This window comes from Canis aureus, chromosome 10 (assembly GCF_053574225.1).
Source record: "Canis aureus isolate CA01 chromosome 10, VMU_Caureus_v.1.0, whole genome shotgun sequence".
NCBI classification, from domain to species: domain Eukaryota; kingdom Metazoa; phylum Chordata; class Mammalia; order Carnivora; family Canidae; genus Canis; species Canis aureus.
In genome coordinates, this window is record NC_135620.1 from 59,999,136 (window position 1) to 60,020,241 (window position 21,106).

The 21,106-nt window shown below is 40.2% G+C and overlaps 2 protein-coding genes across 7 annotated transcripts; one reads left to right on the forward strand and one right to left on the reverse strand.

The window, feature by feature from the left end:
• Positions 1 to 3,809: 3,809 nt before the first annotated feature.
• MRPL50 (mitochondrial ribosomal protein L50) lies at positions 3,810 to 6,487 on the reverse strand. The gene is made up of 2 exons (XM_077912739.1): positions 6,328 to 6,487; positions 3,810 to 4,508 (listed from the first exon to the last, which is right to left on the reverse strand). The coding sequence occupies exons 1-2, from the start codon at positions 6,417 to 6,419 to the stop codon at positions 4,121 to 4,123; spliced, it is 480 nt and encodes a 159-aa protein (XP_077768865.1). The 5' UTR covers positions 6,420 to 6,487; the 3' UTR covers positions 3,810 to 4,120.
• On the forward strand, positions 5,665 to 19,225 carry ZNF189 (zinc finger protein 189). Of its 6 annotated transcripts, none has more exons than XM_077912733.1 (5): positions 5,666 to 5,812; positions 6,302 to 7,025; positions 7,180 to 7,252; positions 7,729 to 7,813; positions 16,494 to 19,225. In XM_077912733.1, the coding sequence occupies exons 3-5, from the start codon at positions 7,214 to 7,216 to the stop codon at positions 18,212 to 18,214; spliced, it is 1,845 nt and encodes a 614-aa protein (XP_077768859.1). In that variant the 5' UTR covers positions 5,666 to 5,812; positions 6,302 to 7,025; positions 7,180 to 7,213; the 3' UTR covers positions 18,215 to 19,225. The 6 variants fall into 6 exon arrangements, with proteins under 6 accessions (XP_077768857.1, XP_077768862.1, XP_077768859.1 ...); XM_077912734.1 differs by having other exon boundaries at positions 7,732 to 7,813; XM_077912731.1 differs by lacking the exon at positions 7,180 to 7,252 and having other exon boundaries at positions 5,665 to 5,812; positions 7,687 to 7,813.
• Positions 19,226 to 21,106: the final 1,881 nt, after the last annotated feature.

Here is a 21,106-nt window from a genome sequence, read left to right on the forward strand (position 1 = left end):
TGGCAAGTGATGCAGAGCATTTTCTCATGTGCATGTTGGCCATGTCTGTGTCTTCCTCTGTGAGATTTCTGTTCATGTCTTTTGCCCATTTCATGATTGGATTGTTTGTTTCTTTGGTGTTGAGTTTAAGAAGTTCTTTATAGATCTTGGAAACTAGCCCTTTATCTGATATGTCATTTGCAAATATCTTCTCCCATTCTGTAGATTGTCTTTGAGTTTTGTTGACTGTATCCTTTGCTGTGCAAAAGCTTCTTATCTTGATGAAGTCCCAATAGTTCACCTTAATTCCAAAACCAGACAAAGACCCCACCAAAAAGGAGAATTACAGACCAATATCCCTGATGAACATGGATGCAAAAATTCTCAACAAGATACTGGCCAATAGGATCCAACAGTACATTAAAAAAATTATTCACCATGACCAAGTAGGATTTATCCCTGGGACACAAGGCTGGTTCAACACCCGTAAAACAATCAATGTGATTCATCATATCAGCAAGAGAAAAACCAAGAACCATATGATCCTCTCATTAGATGCAGAGAAAGCATTTGACAAAATACAGCATCCATTCCTGATCAAAACTCTTCAGAGTGTAGGGATAGAGGGAACATTCCTCGACATCTTAAAAGCCATCTATGAAAAGCCCACAGCAAATATCATTCTCAATGGGGAAGCACTGGGAGCCTTTCCCCTAAGATCAGGAACAAGACAGGGATGTCCACTCTCACCACTGCTGTTCAACATAGTACTGGAAGTCCTAGCCTCAGCAATCAGACAACAAAAAGACATTAAAGGCATTCAAATTGGCAAAGAAGAAGTCAAACTCTCCCTCTTCGCCGATGACATGATACTCTACATAGAAAACCCAAAAGTCTCCACCCCAAGATTGCTAGAACTCATACAGCAATTCGGTAGCGTGGCAGGATACAAAATCAATGCCCAGAAGTCAGTGGCATTTCTATACACTAACAATGAGACTGAAGAAAGAGAAATTAAGGAGTCAATCCCATTTACAATTGCACCCAAAAGCATAAGATACCTAGGAATAAACCTAACCAAAAATGTAAAGGATCTATACCCTCAAAACTATAGAACACTTCTGAAAGAAATTGAGGAAGACACAAAGAGATGGAAAAATATTCCATGCTCATGGATTGGCAGAATTAATATTGTGAAAATGTCAATGTTACCCAGGGCAATATACACGTTTAATGCAATCCCATCCCTATCAAAATACCATGGACTTTCTTCAGAGAGTTAGAACAAATTATTTTAAGATTTGTGTGGAATCAGAAAAGACCCCGAATAGCCAGGGGAATTTTAAAAAAGAAAACCATATCTGGGGGCATCACAATGCCAGATTTCAGGTTGTACTACAAAGCTGTGGTCATCAAGACAGTGTGGTACTGGCACAAAAACAGACACATAGATCAGTGGAACAGAACAGAGAATCCAGAAGTGGACCCTGAACTTTATGGGCAACTAATATTCGATAAAGGAGGAAAGACTATCCATTGGAAGAAAGTCTCTTCAATAAATGGTGCTGGGAAAATTGGACATCCACATGCAGAAGAATGAAACTAGACCACTCTCTTTCACCATACACAAAGATAAACTCAAAATGGATGAAAGATCTAAATGTGAGACAAGATTCCATCAAAATCCTAGAGAAGAACACAGGCAACACCCTTTTTGAACTCGGCCATAGTAACTTCTTGCAAGATACATCCACGTAGAGTTATTTTTGGACATGAAGTTTATCTTCTCCTTTAGCTCAACTTTCCAGGACTGCTGCTTCAGGGATGGTGCTTTCCTACTTCAATATTAGCGTGTAGGGCCACCTTACTCAAAACATTAACAACATTGCCTAGGAGCTTTTTTTTTTTTTTTTCAAAGATTTTATTTATTCATGAGACACACAGAGGCAGAGACATAGGCAGAAGAAGGCTCCCTGTGGGAAGCCTAATGAGAGGACTTGATCCCAGGACCCCAGGATCATGACCTGAGTCAAGGGCAGATGCTCAACCACTGAGCCACCCAGGTGCCCCGCCTAGAAGCTTTTTAGATATACAAAAGCTCAGGACCCACTCTTATCCAATGGAATCAGAATCTGCATTTTAAAAAGATCTCCAAGTAACTTGTTAAATTAACACATTAAATTTTGAGAAACACTGCTCTAGGTTACAAAGAAGTAATCCCTTTTGTCTTTATACCTATGTGAAGCTTGGTTTTGTAGTGCTCTAGTTGAAACCAAGTGTTTTTCCACACCGCCCTTATATATCCATTACTTCCATCATGCCCTGTGCACAGTTTTGTGGGTCTACAGATTAGTAGAAGCTACACGGGAAATGAGATAATCAAATCCTATTTGTAAAATTCAAGTATTTTGGAATGCCTGAGTGGCTCACTGGTTGGGCACCTGGCTTTGGCTCAGGGCATGATCCTGGATTCCCGGGTTCGAGTCCCGCATCGGGCTCCTTGCATGGAGCCTGCTTCTCTCTCTGCCTGTGTCTCTCATGAATAAATACTTAAAAAAAAAATCAAGTATTTCCATGCGGAAACCCTCTCACATGGAAGAGATAAAACAGCTGATATTTAAGCTCCAGGGCCTCAGGTACTTCTGAAGTTCTTTAATGTACAGGTTCTTAAAAATCTGATTGTCTGCTGATAGTATTTATAGGGTATAACTGTAATGTGATTTTATTAATATGCCACAATTTATACACCCACCTGATTTCTGCCCTCTTCAAAGCAGTCACCCTGGAAAAGAGAATACACGCATTTTCCTTTGTATAAAAACTATCACTTTTCTTTCAGAACTATTAGGAAAGATAAAATATAGGAAACTCCTTATTACTCTTTAGCCATATCTAAAGTCTAAACAAAAATAATTACTGATTTAATCACTTCTTCAATTAACATCAGTAATTCAGAACTATCTAGTAACTCACTATTTGAGTAATTTCCACAAATTGAATACAGTAAGTCTGCAAAGACTTATCACCCTAGTGGACATCCATAGGTATTTAAAGCCACTTTTAAAAAGTTACAGAAAAGGGGGCACCTGGGTGATTCAGTTGGTTAAGGGGCCAACTCTTGATTTTGGTTCAGGTCATAAGATTGAGTCCTGCATCAGGCTCCACCCTGGGTGCGAACCCTGCTTATGATTTTTTCTTCTCCCACTGCAACCCCCCTCCACACCCCCCAACCCCAACCACCACCCAGCTTGAGCACACGCATTCTCTCTCAAAAAAAAAAGTTACAAAGATAAAAGGTTTGAAATAAACATCATCTCCTTTAAAGAGAATATTCATTTAGATATATAATCTGGCAGATCTCTTATTTAAAAAGTTTAAAGAGAATATTCATTTAGATATATAATCTGGCAGATCTCTTATTTAAAAAGTCACAGTACTTCGTATTTGGCATATACTCTAAATTTTTTCATTTATAATACATAAATTAAGTAAATGACAAAGCAGAGAAGCAAATTTCAGCTTTAAAAAAATAAAAAACACACAGCACACTTCAAAAATATACTTTAATTCCAAAAGAGGTTAGTCTAGAACAGCCAGTATCATTTTCTATTTCTATGAGTAAAGCAGTGAAAGAAACAATTTGCTATAATAAACACTGCTTTTTACATTTCTTTTTTTTTCCTCTTTTTACATTTCTTTAACAAGTTTCCTTATTTGTATACATACTATACATAATGCTACCTTAGACTTAAGAGTCCTAACAGGATTTAAACATATTTTTGCATCTACTATTTTACACCTAAAAGAGTAAAGACCACATCTGAACATAGAATAGCCTCATATCTTAAACCTAAGTTTAATAATTAGTGTCCTCCAGAGAAGGAAACTTTCATACATGATTAATGACTCAATTCCATCAAAAAAAAAAAAAAAAAAAAAGACTTCAGCAAATGTGAAAAAAGAAAATCCTGTTGTTAATTCATGATATGAGGGAAAAAAAGAGCTAATTCATTCTTCTACAGAAAAAGAGGATTTAGAGAACAATTCTGATAGCATTTCACATGGTAAAGTATCAAAAGTCTAATAACCAGTCCCCTTGCTCAAGACAAAATGATTTCAAGATGCTCCTCTTCTGAGTTGCTCAATAACCCCAAGTGATTTTTAAATTGGGAGGCAGATTACTGGCAATCAGCTCATCAAATTTAGATCTATCATTAATAGGCACATTATAGAAATCAAGAACATCTCTGACCCTGCACATCTGGTGAAGCCTGGAGTTGGGCACTGCATGGCCCAAGTCATCAGCTAAACGTGACAACAACCCGAATTTCAGATGACCATCTTCCAGGGACACGTCCTGCCAACTGCTAGGAACAGATGAGCCAAAAATTTCTCTGACACAAGATTCCACACGACTCTGGAGATCTTCAGGTGGTATGTATGTTCGGCTTCGTAAGGGTGGACACACCAAAATAGGTTTTTCCTTCACCTCTTCTACTGTCTCAGGCACCAATGGCTTCTTCTCTTTTCTGGAATGATCAAAAACAAATATGTGACTCTTTGGTTAACTGCACTAATGTATCTGACAAGCTGATGAACACCAGACCCTATCTTATCCATCTATCTAAATCAATAAAGAATATGCACATTTACTATTCTTTTAGGCACTGTAGAGAGAATAAGATAGATTCCCGCCTTTGGAAGCTTATAACTGAACTGAGCTGGTATACACAGAAAAGAGAATTACAGGTTTTACGTGCTCTAAGTTTTCCCAAGAAGAGGTAAAGTAGTAAATCATTTGCCTGGGATTCCCAGTTTCCAAATCCAATCTACCTCTCTAACCTCACCTCCTACTAATCTATACATACTCTATGCCCCACCCAAACTAAACTACTACACTCTTTCCTGGTGTCATGTGTTGTCTCAAGTTATATCCTATTGGAAATGCCTATCTTTCACCTTCACCTATAGAAACCTTAGTTTAAGTCCCAAAACAGAATTGTTCTCTTCCAAGAAGTTTTACTGGGCAGCCCAGGTGGCTCAGTGGTTTAGCGCCACCTTCAGCCCAGGGCGTGATCCTGGAGACCCGGGATAGAGTCCCACGTCGGGTTCCCTGCATGGGGCCTGCTTCTCCCTCTGCCTGTGTCTCTGTGTCCCTCATGAATAAATAAATAAAATCTAAAAAAGCAAACAACTGTATCCCTAACACCTAAACATCTGACATATAGACTCTACAAACTTGTGTTGAATGAGTGGATGAAACAAACCTGAGGGAAGCTAATAAATCCATTGAACAGGTGACAAAAATTCCTCGGAATGGAAAGTTTCTGCTTGAAACCTGAGGGCACAAATTGTTCGCTGAGGTGCCCACAAGTCTTGGTATTAGTCAAAGAGATTTACCTTCAAATTATTCCAGATGGTGCTGAGGGAAAAGCAGTAGATTAGAGGGGGGAGTCAAAGACCTGGGGTCTGGTTCCAGCTGTGACATTGAACTTGTTTATGGCAAAACACTCCCTCTCCGTGGAGCCTCGGTTTTCTCATCGGTCAGAGTACTTACGCTCTGAGGAGGGACTTTATTCTCGCCGCTGTAAACTGCTTAGGGATAGGCTGGCCCAGAGCCGACGTTTAGTAACTACCTGTCGAGTAAGATCAATGAATGAACAAACGAAACAAAACGAGGGGGGCCGCACTTCACTTCTGAACCTTGCCTGTGAAGGAAGGTACCGCGCCAGGGAGCTTCGTTCACCGACCTCTTTCACGTCCACGTGCTACGTTGCTCGCTCCAAACGAGCCACTTGTTTTCGGACACCGCACTGAGCGCCTGGAGCTCAAGGTCAGTACTGTTTGCTTAATAAATGAATGAGCGCTTAAAGAAATCAATCAATCAATCAATCAATCAATCAGTGAGTGAAGTGGGAGGGGGAAAGAGCGGTAGCTCCGTGGTAAGCAAGTTGAGGCCAAGACTGGGGGGGTCCACCACTCCAGGTGGCTCACGGTTCTGAACTCCGAACCCTAACCCAAGCCGCAGGACCGGGGGTCCCGTCTTTTTTTTTTTTTTTTTAACTTAAAAAAATTATAAAAAAAGTTTTTACATTTAAAAAAAAATTTTAAAGATTTTTAAAATTTATTTATTCATAGAGACACAGGCAGAGGGAGAAGCAGGCTCCACGCAGGGAGCCCGACGCGGGACTCGATCCCGGGACTCGGGCGCTAAGCCGCGAGCCCCCCGGGCGGCCCGGGGTCTGTCTGAAGAGCACGCCACTGGCTTTCGGATTCGTCCTTTCACCCTCCTCAGTTTCTCTCCTTACTTTCCCTGAAACAGACCCACCATCCACCCTTCCGCTTTACCTGAATCGAGACCAAAATTCTCTCCGCGGTGCCCCTAAGACGACCCACGCGAGGCCTCTTCTGGTAACGCCAGACGCTGACAGCGCCGCCATCTCGGAGGAGAGCAGCGGGCTACGGCGCTGCCGTCAGCCGGCAGCGTCGCGCCAACAGCAGCCAATCAGGTGTAAGCTTAGTGGTAGGTGTTCCCTTTTTCCTGTTAAGCATCACTAGCCGCTACCTCCCCGTTTGCACGCCGGGAAATGTAGTCCGGGGACCATGGCCGACGGAGGCTGGACCGAGGCGTTCTCTCAGAGCATGCCGGGAGTTGTAGTTCAGGGGCGTCCCGGGAACGTTCCGGGTGACGCCTTCTGGTCCGGGGGCGGGCGGTCATAGCGCTCCTCGGCTGAAAGGAGGAGGAACTGGCAACCAGGAGGAGGCTCCGGGAGGAGGCCTGAAAGGCTGCGCAGCAAGGTGGGGAGGGAATTTGGGGTTGGGGGACGGCCAGATAGCGCGTCTGATATGCTGCTGGGGTCGTGACCGCTCGGGGACCGAGGCAGGACCTGGCCAGGCGCACCCTGCAGGCCTCGCCTCCGTCGGGCCTAATTTCCAGCGGCTGGGTAGGCCTCGCGAAAGGTTCCTCTCCGTGCGGCCGCCGCGGGTTCCTGCCCTGATTTTCTGTCCGGGAGATGGCCTCGCCGAGCCCCCCGCCGGAGCCAAAGGTAAGCCCCCTCCTCCGGGTATCCGCGTTCTCTCGCCACTACCGGAGCTAGGCCGCGCCCCCCCATCCCCCCCCCCCCCCCCCCAGTGGTCTTCAGGGCCAGCGATGTGCAAGGAAATCGCAAATTGCTCGCTTGGCCTTTTTTTTTTCTCAAGAGCGACTTGATAAATCCGTTGAAGACCATTAGTAATGCTCCAAACAACCGGCCTCATTGGTGAGTTCTTCCAGGTGAGGCACCATTTTTTACCTCCCCCCGGGTCTTGTGCGCCTGTCTTCGATGCTCGGACCCAAGGTAGGCGCTTAGAGCCCTTCCTGGGATTGAACAGGGTCCCAGGCCAGTGCGGATAGTTTGGAGCCGGGCAGTGAGGTGCAGGAAACTTGGAGAGTTCGGGGGGCAGCTTACTAAAATAGAAATGTTCGGGTATGATCACTAAACTAGAAAAGTTCTATCCTTAGGACCATCACTACTGACGACGAGGATCCAGTGCAGTCATCCTCTAGTTTGAGGTGCTTGTCTGTTCCAGAATTGGGCCCCACTTGGAGCTCTTGGACACCTTGGTGGTCCTAGCCTACCCGGCCCCGATAAGTGATTGCTTCTGCTACTTTCAGTCGTAGAATTGTCCTTGAGGCAAGAACTGACTACAGAAATCGTACTATTTCAGGGCTTGCTGACATTTGAGGATGTGGCTGTGTTTTTTACCCAGGAGGAGTGGGATTATCTGGATCCAGCTCAGAGAAGCCTGTATAAAGATGTCATGATGGAGAATTATGGAAACCTGGTCTCACTGGGTAAGAATCTTTTTTTTGTTCCTCTGATTAACCTATGGAAGAGGCTACAAGAAATCAGACCCTGAGAACACTTGGACCACTACTGGTACCAAGGCTGCTTTGTTCCAAAGTTCTGATTTAAGTCTTTCAGCCATTAATTGTTTCCATGACTGTCATCCCCGGTGTCCTTGCAATAACCAAAATACAAGCCTTTCTGGCTTCTTGTCTTCATAATCTCATTCCCATATTGCTCTGTACTTTCCCTCCTGGCTCATCCTCCCACTGCTTTCCTCCCACCCCTTTTCACTCTGCCTTCTGGAGCCCCTGTTCTTCTTCACATAATGTTCCTTACCCCTCCTGGCCTTAACTGAAAACTGGCACTTTCCCAAGGACACCACTTCTCTGGCAGAGGCTGCTTTTTCTCCCACACCCTCTTTTTTCCCCTATCCTTTGTCTCAGGGCTAGAAGGGAGCAGTTACTGTTCTGTACCTTTTCAGGGCTGTTCCCAAAGCATTAGCTTAACCCTTCAAACAAAATCTCTCTCCTGGGAGGCCTCAGCAGACTTGCTCTGTCCACTCCGTTCCTTTTCACTGTCATCTGCAACATTTCTTGGTCCCTCACACGTAGATTTTGTCACATTTCACAATCTTCTCTGTGCCAACTTATGTCATCAGTGATGTAGCTATTACTTAAGCCTCACTACATCCTGACTATATATCTTCAGGGACCTTGCTTTACTTTTCTGTTCAATTCGCATCAATGGTGAAACCCTCAATTTTGTCAAAGCAGGCCAATCTTACTCTTTGAAAATTATCCAGGCATTTTTCATTATTATTTTCGACTGACTAGACGGGTGACCAAAACAGATGTGCTCTCTGCCCACGTGGAGCCTACTATAACTTCTTACCTTTCTGCTTCTCCTACTCCTTTCCTTCTAATCCTACTTATTCTTAATCATGTTTCCTATTCCTTAACTTCTCCTTCTCTTGCTCCAGATTATAAATCCTCTCCTAACTTCACCTCCTTATCTAATCCCTGGACCTCCATAGGAATTATCACCGTTATGCTTTCTCGCCGCCTTATTGTACTCTACCTAAGTCTGCAAGGTTTAAGTTTTGTGTTGGTTATAAGATCTGCTTTTTCTCTTCTCCTACCAGAGTTGCTAAACACAGCAGGAGAAATTCTTTAACTGAAGGGGTTGATGCCCTATATTTATGCATAGCTTTTCTTCTAGTCTGCAGTGGGTTTTTACATCTCAGCCAATTTTTTGTCATTGATTTGCTCATTACCTTCTTCCTTTTAACGACTGTTCCAAAACTAAAGTTTTCCTTGGGTCCATCACTCAGTAGTGGACCTCATTTTCTGTTTCATAGAGAAGATAGAGGCCACTAAACGTGCACTCTCAACTTTTCTGCCCTTCATGTGCATGCTTAAACCTATTTCCTCACTTCTCCAAGAACTTATCCATCAGTCATCTTTCTCCTCTGCCCCCTACTTCAGTCTCTGTTCCTTCTTCCCTGGTACCTTTATTTTGATGATAGATATGTTTATGACTCTTTTGATTGAGGAAAGCAGGCGGGTGGCTGGCTAGCCTTTGAGCCACAGTCTCTCCTCCTTGCTGTTCCCTGTAACCTCCTCATTCACTTCATAGCCAAGTTTTTATAAGAGTAGTTAATGTCATACACACCTGTTTTGTGCTTTCCCTTCCGTTATCTCCAAGCCCCTTTTCTTGCCTCTCCCATTTCCCTTATATTGTTTAACGGTCTATAATAACCCAATTATCAAAGGCAATAGACTCTTTTTTGGATCTTATTTTGTTTCATCTCTTTATAGATACTTGAAAATTCTTTATTGCTTCCTTCTCTTACATTGCATTCTCACACTTCCTGTCAGTCTATATGCTTTCTTTGGCAGACCTTATCCACACTCAGATTTATCACCTACCTCCATGTGATAAGTCTCAAATCTTTACTTCCACCTAAGAGAAACAACTGGAGCCTAACTGCCTAAGTAAAAATCCTGGTTCAACCACTTACATGCCTTGTGACCATGGATGAATTACATAACCTTTCCATGCCTATTTCTTCTTTTGCATAATGGCAATAATAGCAGCGCTTAACCTTTTAGGTTGCTGTGAGCATTAATTGAGTTAATATATGTAAAGCACTTAGGACACTGATTAGCATGTAATAAGTATATTATAAATGATGATTGCTATCATCATACTCATTATCTTTTCTAAGAGCTCTAAAATCTTTGTCATCTCCTTTCGAAGACCACATAAATAACTCATACCTGGCAAATCTCAAATAATCCATTTAGATCTCAAGGGTCTCCTCTTCAGAATTAAGTACTCCTTTTTCTGTGCTACTATATGCACTTCCATTGAGTTTATCCCATTGTACTCTAATCATTCTTTATGTTATTTCTCTAACCAGGCTGGTCTCCATGAGGACAGTAACTATATTGTTTTCATTTGATTTCTTCAGCACTTAGCACAGAGCCAGGTGTGTGTGTGTGTGTGTGTGTGTGTGTGTGTGTGTGTGTATATATATATTTCTAAATATTTGTGTAACTAGGGGCAGCCCGGGTGGCTCAGTGGTTTGGCACCTGCCTTCAGCCCAGGGCATGACCCTGGAGACCCGGGATTGAGTCCCACATCGGGCTCCCTGTGTGGAGCCTGCTTCTCCCTCTGCCTGTGTCTCTGCCGTTCTCTCTGTCTCTCATGAATAAATTAATAAAATCTTAAAAAAAAAAATACTTGTGTAACTGAATGAATGAATATACTTAAGAATCAGTACCTCTTGACTAGATTATTACATTAGTCCATAAACTAGCCCCTTGCCTCCAATCTCCCTTTCTATATACTGCCACCAAAGTGATTTTGTTAGTTAACTGCTTTCAATTTCCAATTCCTGATAGCTTAAAGGATAAGAATCTTAATTCTTGCTATACCTAGTAGAGCCTTTCTGAATAGCCCCTGCCTGGCTTCTTAGAATCATCTATTTCTTGCACACCTCTTCAGTCTCCAGCCATATCAGCTGCTGATTTTTCTTTTCCCCAATATATCATGGTGTCTCTGAGTCATTGCTAGCTTTATCCACACATATGGTATCCTGGTTGATAGAACCAGGCAAATGCCCAGCTTTGCCTTCCTCTACTACTGTAAAATGTGAGTACCATATGGACAAAGGCATGGTAGTGAGCCCATCTGTTGATCTCCTACTTTCAGGCTCTTATTTTAGCTGAACTACAGCTTTTTAGCAGTTATTATTTCTCCCTCCACAAACTTTTCATCTTCCTCTGTAGACTCTGTCGCCATTTCTTTGATGAGAGCTCTCCTAGTGAAAGATCGTAATTACTTGATTTTTCCAGTACAGTGTTTTCCTGCACTTCATCTTGCTGCTTTACTTATTACTCTTCCCACTTTAGTTTGGTCTTTTATTCTGGTTTTTCTTTAAACACTTTAGTAACTACATTGATAATATAGGTGACAGTTTGATCCCAGTTCTTGATCTTTCAGTTCTTTCAAATGAAATGGACTTCTTCAGTTTAATGACTCCTTTCCAGTCTACTTCAGCTATACTGGACCTTGACAGAATTGGGAATTGCTGTACCTATAAGACCTTAAACTCACCGTTTCTCTTCTTAGATTAGTCTCTCCTCAGTTGTTTGTTCAGCGCTCATCCATTCAATAAATAATCAAGCACTGTGCCAGCACTAGGAATGCAGATTCTTCCCCATTCTCTCATTCTTTTACCAAGAAAACTGTTCTTTTTATACTCTTGGGTACTGGGGTTGGCAGCTATGGTCCACAGGCTAAATGTGGCACACTGTTTTTATTAAAAAAAAAAAAAAAGTTTTATTGGAACAAAGACATTCCCATTCTTTATGTATTATCTATTACTACTTTCATGCTATAGTGGCAGAGCTGAATAATTCCAATAGAGACCATATGGCTCACAAAGCCAAAAATATTTATTGCTGGTCCTTTTTAGAAAATGTGTGGTAACTCTTATTCTGTTCCAAAGTTTAGCCACTTCCACTTTACCATTTCCTTGCCTTTTCTGTCTCTCCTCAGCTACCATATTACTAAAACTGATTAAAGATTATAGAAATCAACCCAAACTAGCTTAAGCCAACAAGAGAGCTTATTATAGGGACAGAGGTGGCATACAGAATATATGAGCATGATTGCAACTAGATATCAGAAAAGGACTAAACCCAGGGGCATCTGGGTGGCTCAGTTGGTTAAGCCTCCCATTCTTGATCTTGGCTCAGATCTTGATCCCAGGGTCGTGAGTTCAAGCTCCACACCTAGCATGGAGCCTACCTAAAAAAAATAATAAAAAATAAAAATAAAAAATAAACCCAGAAATTGGAACACTCAGAAGGTCAGGATTTAACTTTCTTTGTGTTCTGTTTCTTTCTCCTTGGTAGACCTGACTTTCTTCCTCATATCCACATGCTTCTGAATTGATAGGTTACAACTCTAATCATGTTCAGAATAACTGCCTATTTCAGGTTTAATTCCAAATTCCTGGGAGAGATGCACTTTGAGTCAACTGTCTATTCTAGACAAATTATATGATTGCAGGATGGGAAGATAAAATACAAGCATGGCAGAGACCTCAGAAGGTGATTACAGCTACCATGCTTAGATCTAATGGATAGTTCTTTCTGTGCTGCTCTGTGTGGAAGCCTAAACTCACTTGTTTTCTTTTCTTTTTTTTTTTTTTTTTCAATTTTTTTTATTTATTTATGATAGTCACACAGAGAGAGAGAGAGAGAGAGAGAGAGAGAGAGAGGCAGAGACACAGGCAGAGGGAGAAGCGGGCTCCATGCACCAGGAGCCCGACATGGGATTCGATCCCGGGTCTCTAGGATCGCACCCTGGGCCAAAGGCAGGCGCCAAACCGCTGCGCCACCCAGGGATCCCCTCACTTGTTTTCTTTACCGGTCTCTGACTATTTTCATTCCAGTGCACCTCTGTTTAATTTACTTAAGCAATATGTTAAATTTTATGTCTGGTATGATAAATTATTCTTTTATATTCTTTTGTAGGATACACTTAACTAGTTTTCTATATTTTTCAAGTTGAAAATTAGATTCATTATGGTTTTTAATTCATTCATAAGATTTAAATTGGAATACAATTGGTTTCATAGATTGGTTTGGGAAGAATTAAGATCCTTATAATATTAAATCTCTTTAGCAATTTGCTTGACTCTCTTTATTTGTCTTATGTCCTTGAGAAAACTTTTATGGCTTATTTTCATGGCCCTCATACATTTTCATAAGACTTAGGTTTTATGGTTTTTATTATCATACAAGACATATTTTACTTTTCTATAATATTTCCTAACTGGTTATTCTTGATAGTAAGTACCAGTACTTATTTTATATGTTAGTTTTCTTGTTGCTATTATATTTCACTTAATTCTTTTAGAAATTTTACATAGACATTTGTATTGTCTGCAAATAACAATTTTATCTTATTCCTTTGAGTAAAACCGCTGGAACAATACTGAGTAAACATTATAAAGAGACTTCCCCTTCTCACAAGGAATTTACAGTCCCATGGAAGAGACAAATATAATGAATAATGGTGCATATAATAGCTGCAGTGCATTTATGGAAGAGGACAGGTGATAAAAAAACAGAACACCTAAATCTGTCTAGTGGACTTAGTGAAGGCTTTGTAGAGGAAAGGTTGCTTTGAATTGAATCTTAAAGAGAAACCAAGAATTTTCCAGGTAAACAATGTTGGGGGACATTTAGTAAATGAGATATGCAAAGAAATGGCATAAAAGATTAAAGCAATTTGCACACTTTGGGTGTGAGAGAGTGGTTAGGAGAGTGACGTAAGGTTTAGTGAACCTGTCATGAAGTGCTGAGTATCCTGGTGTAAAGAGCTGATTTGCAATCAGAGGTGATGGAGTACTAGTGAATCTATAGGGGGTGATGTGACTGGAATTCCATTTCATGTACATCTCTCTGGATGCAGTAGGGTAGATATAGTGTGGAGGCAGCTTAAAGACTAGAGTGAAGGATTATTAGATGGCTTTCACATAATCCAGGGAAAACATGAAAAGAAGGTAGATAGTAGAGAGTAGAATCTTTGATTTTGGTGTTTGTTTACTGATAAGAAAAGTGGAGAAATCTAGTATGATTTTCTGCTTTGGATAATGGATGAGGATGCCTGTCAAGAGAAGATGATTAGAGGTGGAGACATACATGACAGCCAGTGATGATCATGTTAATTGTAAGCCCTTAAGACAGTTAAGTGGCAATACCCAGAGTATATAGAGAGAGCAAAGTAAGAAGGTAAACATGGACAACAGTAACTTTTCAACAGTTAACAGAGGAAGAGAAATACATGAAAGAAATTTATTAGAAAAGGCCAAAGTTAGAAGTACGAGGGAACTAGAAGAATATAATAGCATAGAAACCAAAAACAGATAATGTCAAAATGGGAATGGTCAACAGTGTCAGATGCTGCTGAATAAAATAAGGACTGAAAATGTTGCCTGTATTTGTTATTCAAGAGTCATTGGTGATTTCATAGAAGCTTCTCTAGATGCTGGAAATAGAAGCCAGATTTCACAGTAGTTGTAAATTGGTTGAATGGGAAGAGGTTGGACATGGAAAACATAACTGGGAAATGGAGACCTACGGTGTTAAGATTTAATTTCAAAACTTAGATTCCATTGAGAGAGGGATTTTAGGTTCAAGAGAAAGTTGGGCATATTTGTATGCTGAGCATATTTGGAGGTGTGTTTGCAGTGAAGAATAGATGAGAGAAAGAGGAAACAATGGTAATAGTTGAACAAATGCTCAGAGACAAATGGGATCAAGAGAAGGTAGATGAATTAGCCTTTGATAAGAATAGGATATATCTTCATGTACCATTGCAGATAATTTTATAGGCAGAGGGCAGAAAGTTGAGGGAATTCTCCCATCCTTTTTCACTGTGTGAAAGAAAGCAGTCCATTGAAGTAATTTAAAAGACAATACTATTAGTAGTGGAAGCAGAAATACAGTTTCTACTACTTTCTTAGGGGAATAAGAAGATTTTTGGAATAAAAGAACTTAATGACTGGTTTGAAGTAAATAAAAAGAAAATTCAGAGATGACTCTAAAGGTAGAAGATTAGAAAATTGAGAGAAAAGAGGAAGTCTAGCAAAAGAAATTGTTTAGGGCCAAAAATATATTTGGTACTGATCAGCTTGTCTAGTGAAATTATCCAGCAGACAACAAGAGATTGAAAATCAGGAAAGACGTCAGAAGCAGACTTCAGTGTTCTGTATGCCACTCTTGTTTCATCATAGACCATTATGTTATATTTCCTTCAACACATGCAAGATTTTCATTTTTCAGATGTCTTTGAGACTCTCATTTGGAACTGCATGGTTCCAGCTTGGCTCTTAAATCTTTAGAAGAGTGAGAATCATGTATACTTGAAGAATGTGGTATAATTTGTGGTAGGTGAGGGCATAAGTTACCACAGACTGCTCTTTCTCTGTGTCTTTCATTCTCTGACCATATTCTTTTGTATTTATTTTGTCTTTCTATATCATAGACTCCATGTTGATCCAACTCATTTATTTATTTATTTATTTATTTATTTATTTATTTATTTATTTATTTATTTTTATTCATGAAAGACACAGAGAGAGGCAGAGACACAGGAGGAGGGAGAAGCAGACTCCATGCAGGGAGCCCGACGTGGGACTCTATCCTGGGTCTCCAGGATCATGCCCTGGGCTGAAGGCAGTGCTAAACCGCTGAGCCACCCAGGGATCCCCATTATTTTGTTTTTAAAAGCTATTTTGTCTCAATATAGGAACTGCTTTAAATATTTTATCATATTCTTGTACTTGTCATTCATTTTATTTGATGGGGAGCATCATGCCTTATCTTTGAATTCTGAATCATTACACAACTCCTGGAATGGCTTTGAATGCAATAAGTAAATCCTTGTTAATGAAAGAATTTTTGCTTCCCCTAGTTTTTCTCTTTTATCCTTCTCAGCATCATTTTGTGTTTATTTCTTTTAGTTATTTGGCCTACTCACATTACAGTAACGCTATCTTATACCACATTTTCTGAACCTACTGTTGTCTTCCTGCATCATCGGGTCTTCCTTGATAGACTATTTCATCACACCACTACTTGTTTTATTTCATTGTTTCCCTGTTTTACCTTGCGTGAGTTTCTGTTGATTTACCAGCCCTTCCTCCCAGCTCTGCTTGCCCCTACTAGCTCATCATTTGCCTCATAAAAACACTCTTTTAGTGTACCTAGCTGGCTCAGTCAGAGAAGAGGATGCGACTCTTGATCTTAGGGTTGTGAGTTTGAGCCCCTTGTTGGGTGTAGAGATTACTAAAAAAAATAAAAAAAATAAAAAACCTTAAAAGCTTGCTCCTTTAAAAACAAAACAAAAAAACAATCTTCATATTCCTTCTCCAAGAAAAATATTTCATCAGATAGCTACTAATAATATTTATATAGCTTATATTCTTTGCCAGGTACTGTCCTAAATGCTTTAGGTGTATGAACCAATTTAACCTTAATAATATAGAGTAGTCATCCACATTTTATAGATGTAGTGGATTAGTTTATATTAATCTTATTTTCCTAAGCCTTTCTCCTTGCTAGCAAAGAGCCTGGCTGATCTATTTTCTATTTATTATTCCAGATGTTTTGAACAGAGATAAGGATGAGGAGCCAACAGTAAAACAAGAAATTGAGGAGATCGAGGAAGAAGTGGAACCACAGGGTGTAATAGTTACAAGAATCAAAAGTGAAATTGACCAAGATCCTATAGGTAGAGAAACCTTTGAACTTGTTGGTAGGTTAGATAAACAAAGAGGAATCTTCTTATGGGAAATACCAAGAGAATCTTTGGCCCAGGAACAGAGAATGTTCAGAGGAAACACTAACATTATTCGTAAGAGACCAAACTCAGAAGAGAAATGCCATAAATGTGAAGAATGTGGAAAGGGTTTTGTTCGCAAGGCCCATTTCATTCAACATCAAAGGGTCCATACTGGTGAGAAGCCCTTTCAATGCAATGAATGTGGGAAAAGTTTTAGTCGCAGTTCATTTGTTATTGAACATCAGAGAATTCACACTGGGGAAAGGCCCTATGAGTGTAATTATTGTGGAAAAACCTTTAGTGTGAGCTCAACCCTTATTAGACATCAGAGAATCCACACTGGAGAGAGACCCTATCAGTGTACTCAGTGTAAACAGAGCTTCAGCCAGAGAAGGAGCCTTGTTAAACATCAAAGGATTCACACAGGTGAAAAACCCCATAAATGTAGTGACTGTGGGAAAGCCTTCAGCTGGAAGTCACACCTTATTGAACATCAGAGAACTCACACTGGTGAGAAACCCTATCACTGTACCAAATGTAAGAAAAGCTTTAGTCGAAATTCGTTACTTGTTGAACATCAGAGAATTCACACTGGGGAAAGACCCCATAAATGTGGTGAATGTGGGAAAGCTTTTAGATTAAGTACATACCTTATACAACACCAAAAAATCCACACTGGTGAGAAGCCTTTTCTTTGTATCGAATGTGGAAAAAGCTTCAGTCGGAGCTCCTTCCTTATTGAACATCAGAGGATCCATACAGGTGAAAGACCTTATCAGTGCAAAGAGTGTGGGAAAAGCTTTAGTCAGCTGTGCAACCTTACTCGTCATCAGAGAATTCACACAGGAGACAAACCCCATAAATGTGAAGAATGTGGAAAAGCCTTTAGTAGAAGCTCAGGTCTTATTCAGCATCAGCGAATCCACACCAGAGAGAAGACTTACTCATACAATGAAACCAAGGAAAGTTTTGATCCAAATTGCAGTCTTGTTATACAGCAGGAAGTCTACCCCAAGGAAAAATCTTACAAATGTGATGAATGTGGGAAAACTTTTAGTGTCAGTGCTCATCTTGTACAACATCAAAGAATCCACACTGGTGAAAAGCCCTATCTATGTACTGTGTGCGGGAAAAGCTTCAGTCGGAGCTCATTTCTTATAGAGCATCAGAGAATCCACACTGGTGAGAGACCTTATCTGTGCAGACAGTGTGGCAAAAGCTTTAGCCAACTGTGTAATCTTATTCGACATCAGGGTGTTCACACAGGTAATAAACCCCATAAATGTGATGAATGTGGGAAGGCCTTTAGCCGGAACTCAGGCCTTATTCAGCATCAGAGAATACACACAGGAGAGAAACCTTACAAGTGTGAGAAGTGTGACAAAAGTTTTAGTCAACAGCGCAGCCTTGTCAACCATCAGAAGATCCATGCAGAGGTGAAAACTCAAGAAACCCATGAATGTGAGGCTTGTGGCGAAGCCTTCAATTGTCGCATATCTCTTATTCAGCATCAAAAATTGCACACTACGTGGATGCAGTAAATGTAGAGAAATATTCAAGCTTGGTTTGACTTGAGCCTAGCTACCCAAGTGCAGTTTCATATGGCTCAGCTTGAGTCAGGTTTAGTGATAAAGCAAATTCTCCTTGGCCTCAGGCAAATGGTTTCTAAAGATTCTGTGAAAGGTGGACAACTGCCCACAGGCAGCTGAAGACTTCCATTACTTTTTGTTCTGATGATCATAGAGAAAGACAGTAATTTATTTAAGCATCTCTTTTCTGACACATCTTCCAGCAGAGGTCAAACCCAGGTTCAGAGCACGTGGTATTATAGTCATTCGAGGGAGAAGGACAAAGTTGCATTGGTACAAGGGAGCTGAAGTTAGAAAACTAAAATAATTATTCAGGAGAGTCCCCTTCCACCATCATATGGTGGTTCATTCAGTTCCATGATCTGCTTGGCAAAGCATGCCAAAGCCTAGTAATTAAGCGTATGATTAAGTTTCAAGGAAACAGAGCCCCAATTTTTTTTCAAACTGATATCCAAAGGTGTTTTTGGTCATTGATTAAGAAAGCTAGTTGTTTGGCATGTGAGTTAAAGAAGCAGTTCCAATGCTTTGTGGTTCCCAGATCTGTGAAATGAGTGGACCATTAATTTTACATGTAAAAATTATCTGAGTAATTAACAAACCTACCAAGGAACCTTTGGGAGTGCCTTTTTTCAAGATGGGCCCGAAAAAGTGGAGGAAGACACTTCTTTTTGTGCTCTCCCATCTGTGAAACATAATTGTAGTCCTATACAAATAATCTCATTCCTCCACTACCAGTAGCATGCGAAAGTGTACATATTTTGATTACCAAGATTTGGAAATAAAAGACCTGGAGTCTATACTAGGAAGCGGAGATATTTTGGTATTGCTTTGGTTTTTATGGTAACTAGACTTTGCATGCAATTTTAAAATCCTTATTTCTGGTTCTAGGGCTTCCCTTAGTTAATGGTTATTATAAACCTATTAATTCATCTGCTTTAATCATTAAACCTGTTTTGTTTTTTGCTTTGTGGTAAGAGTTCTTTGTTATTTTAGTGCAAAATCTATCCTGTCAAATAAATACTGCATTTAAAAAATTAGAATCAAGGAATTAAAAGAAATTGCTCTCACTTGTTCTACCCGTGACTACAGGCATACCTTGGAGATGCTGTGTGTTTGGTTCCGTACCACTGCAGTGAAGCAGATAGTGTAATAAAGCAAGTCAAGTTAATTTTTTGGTTTCTTACTGCATGTAGAAGTTATACTTTACAGAAGTCTAGTAACTGTGCAATAGTATTAGGTCTAAGAAAGCAATGTACGTGCCTTAATTTAAAATACCTTATTGCTTAAAAGTGCCAACCATCATTCTGAGCTTTCAAGGAGTCTTACTCACTAATCATTAGCATAACAACTATAGTAATGAAAATCTTTGAAATATTGTAAGAATTACCGGATGTGACCCAGAGACAGAAAGTGAGCAAATGCTCTTAGAGAAATGGAATCAATAGACTTGCTTGATGCAGGTTTGTCACAAACCTTCAATTTGTGAAAACATGCAGTATCGGTGGAGCACAATCAGCAAACCACAGTAGAGCAAGTTTTGCCTGTAGTGACCTTTTTTAGGATAGTTCAGTTTAAGGTTAAATCCAGTTTTAGTTTCTGAGTATAGAATTCCAAATTACCAAAACTTTGTAAATTCTACCTAATAGTTTGAGCAAAACACCTCCCTTTCTTCTATGTTATAGACATTCTGTCACCTCCACACTTTAATCTTCCCTTTGGAATATTTGTCCATGTGTGAATATGAAGGTATATGTGTAGAAATTGCACACTTCCCTATTCAAAAGAGGTACTCAAGAGTTAGCATACAGTTAACTTTCAAAACAGGGTTTGTAGTCCAGTGAAAAGTAAAAAAAATAACTGGAAATGTACTTCATGCCTCAATTATCCTGCCCTAAATTTCCCCAGTTTTACCTATTCTACACCAATGATTCTCTGGCCAAGATCTCAACTAATAATGAGGTTCTTAGGCCTGTTCTCAGTATTTTGAAAAACCTAATGTGAAGTATGTTTTCCATACGTTACTATTTGCATGTGCGCTTAAAAATGCTTTTTGCCAGAGTTCCATCTGTTTCATGTATGGTTATATTGCTTAGCTGAAGCTCTGGCTGTTGACCTTATTGAAATGTGGGGTCATATGAGATATTCCCATTAAAATTACATATTTTTTAACATCCTTGGATGTGAATCTAGAGAGAGCTCAAAACTCTAGTCACAGTGAATTTTTTTTTTTTTTAAGATTTTATTTATTCACGACAGGCAAAAACATAGGCAGAGGGAGAAACAGGCTCTCTGATGCAAGGGAGACCAATGTGGGACTCGATCCGGGAACTCCAGGATCATGCCTCAAGCCGAGGGCAGACACTCAACTGCTGAACCACCCAGGCATCCCAACAGTGAAATAATTCCTGATTATATGTACATTTCATTGCTTATGAAAAGTGTAGCCAAAAAGATTAACTTTTTGAAAGCAAGGTTACTACAGTGTTCATGGTTGCTTTCTAGCAGGGACGGGCATGAAGAAGAGGGAAGGAGTAAAATCTTTCAAGAGGTGATGATACTTCAGACTAAAAGGTATTAGGCAAAAAGGCCTGTGTCTGAAGACAGAATTATAAGACCTACTACTAGCTACAGAGTGAGCCTCCAGTTACATGGTGATGGGAAAGTGGCAGGTGGTTAAGGCTGCCTGTGAAAAAGGGCAGATGAGCATTGCCATCCTAAAAAGATTGGACTCTATGCTGCATAAAATTGTGATAACATTTTCCTTGTATTTAAATTGCATATGTGTGTGCACAAGAGAGAAAGGGGTCCATATTTTAAGTGTGCAGTTCTGAATTTCACAATCCT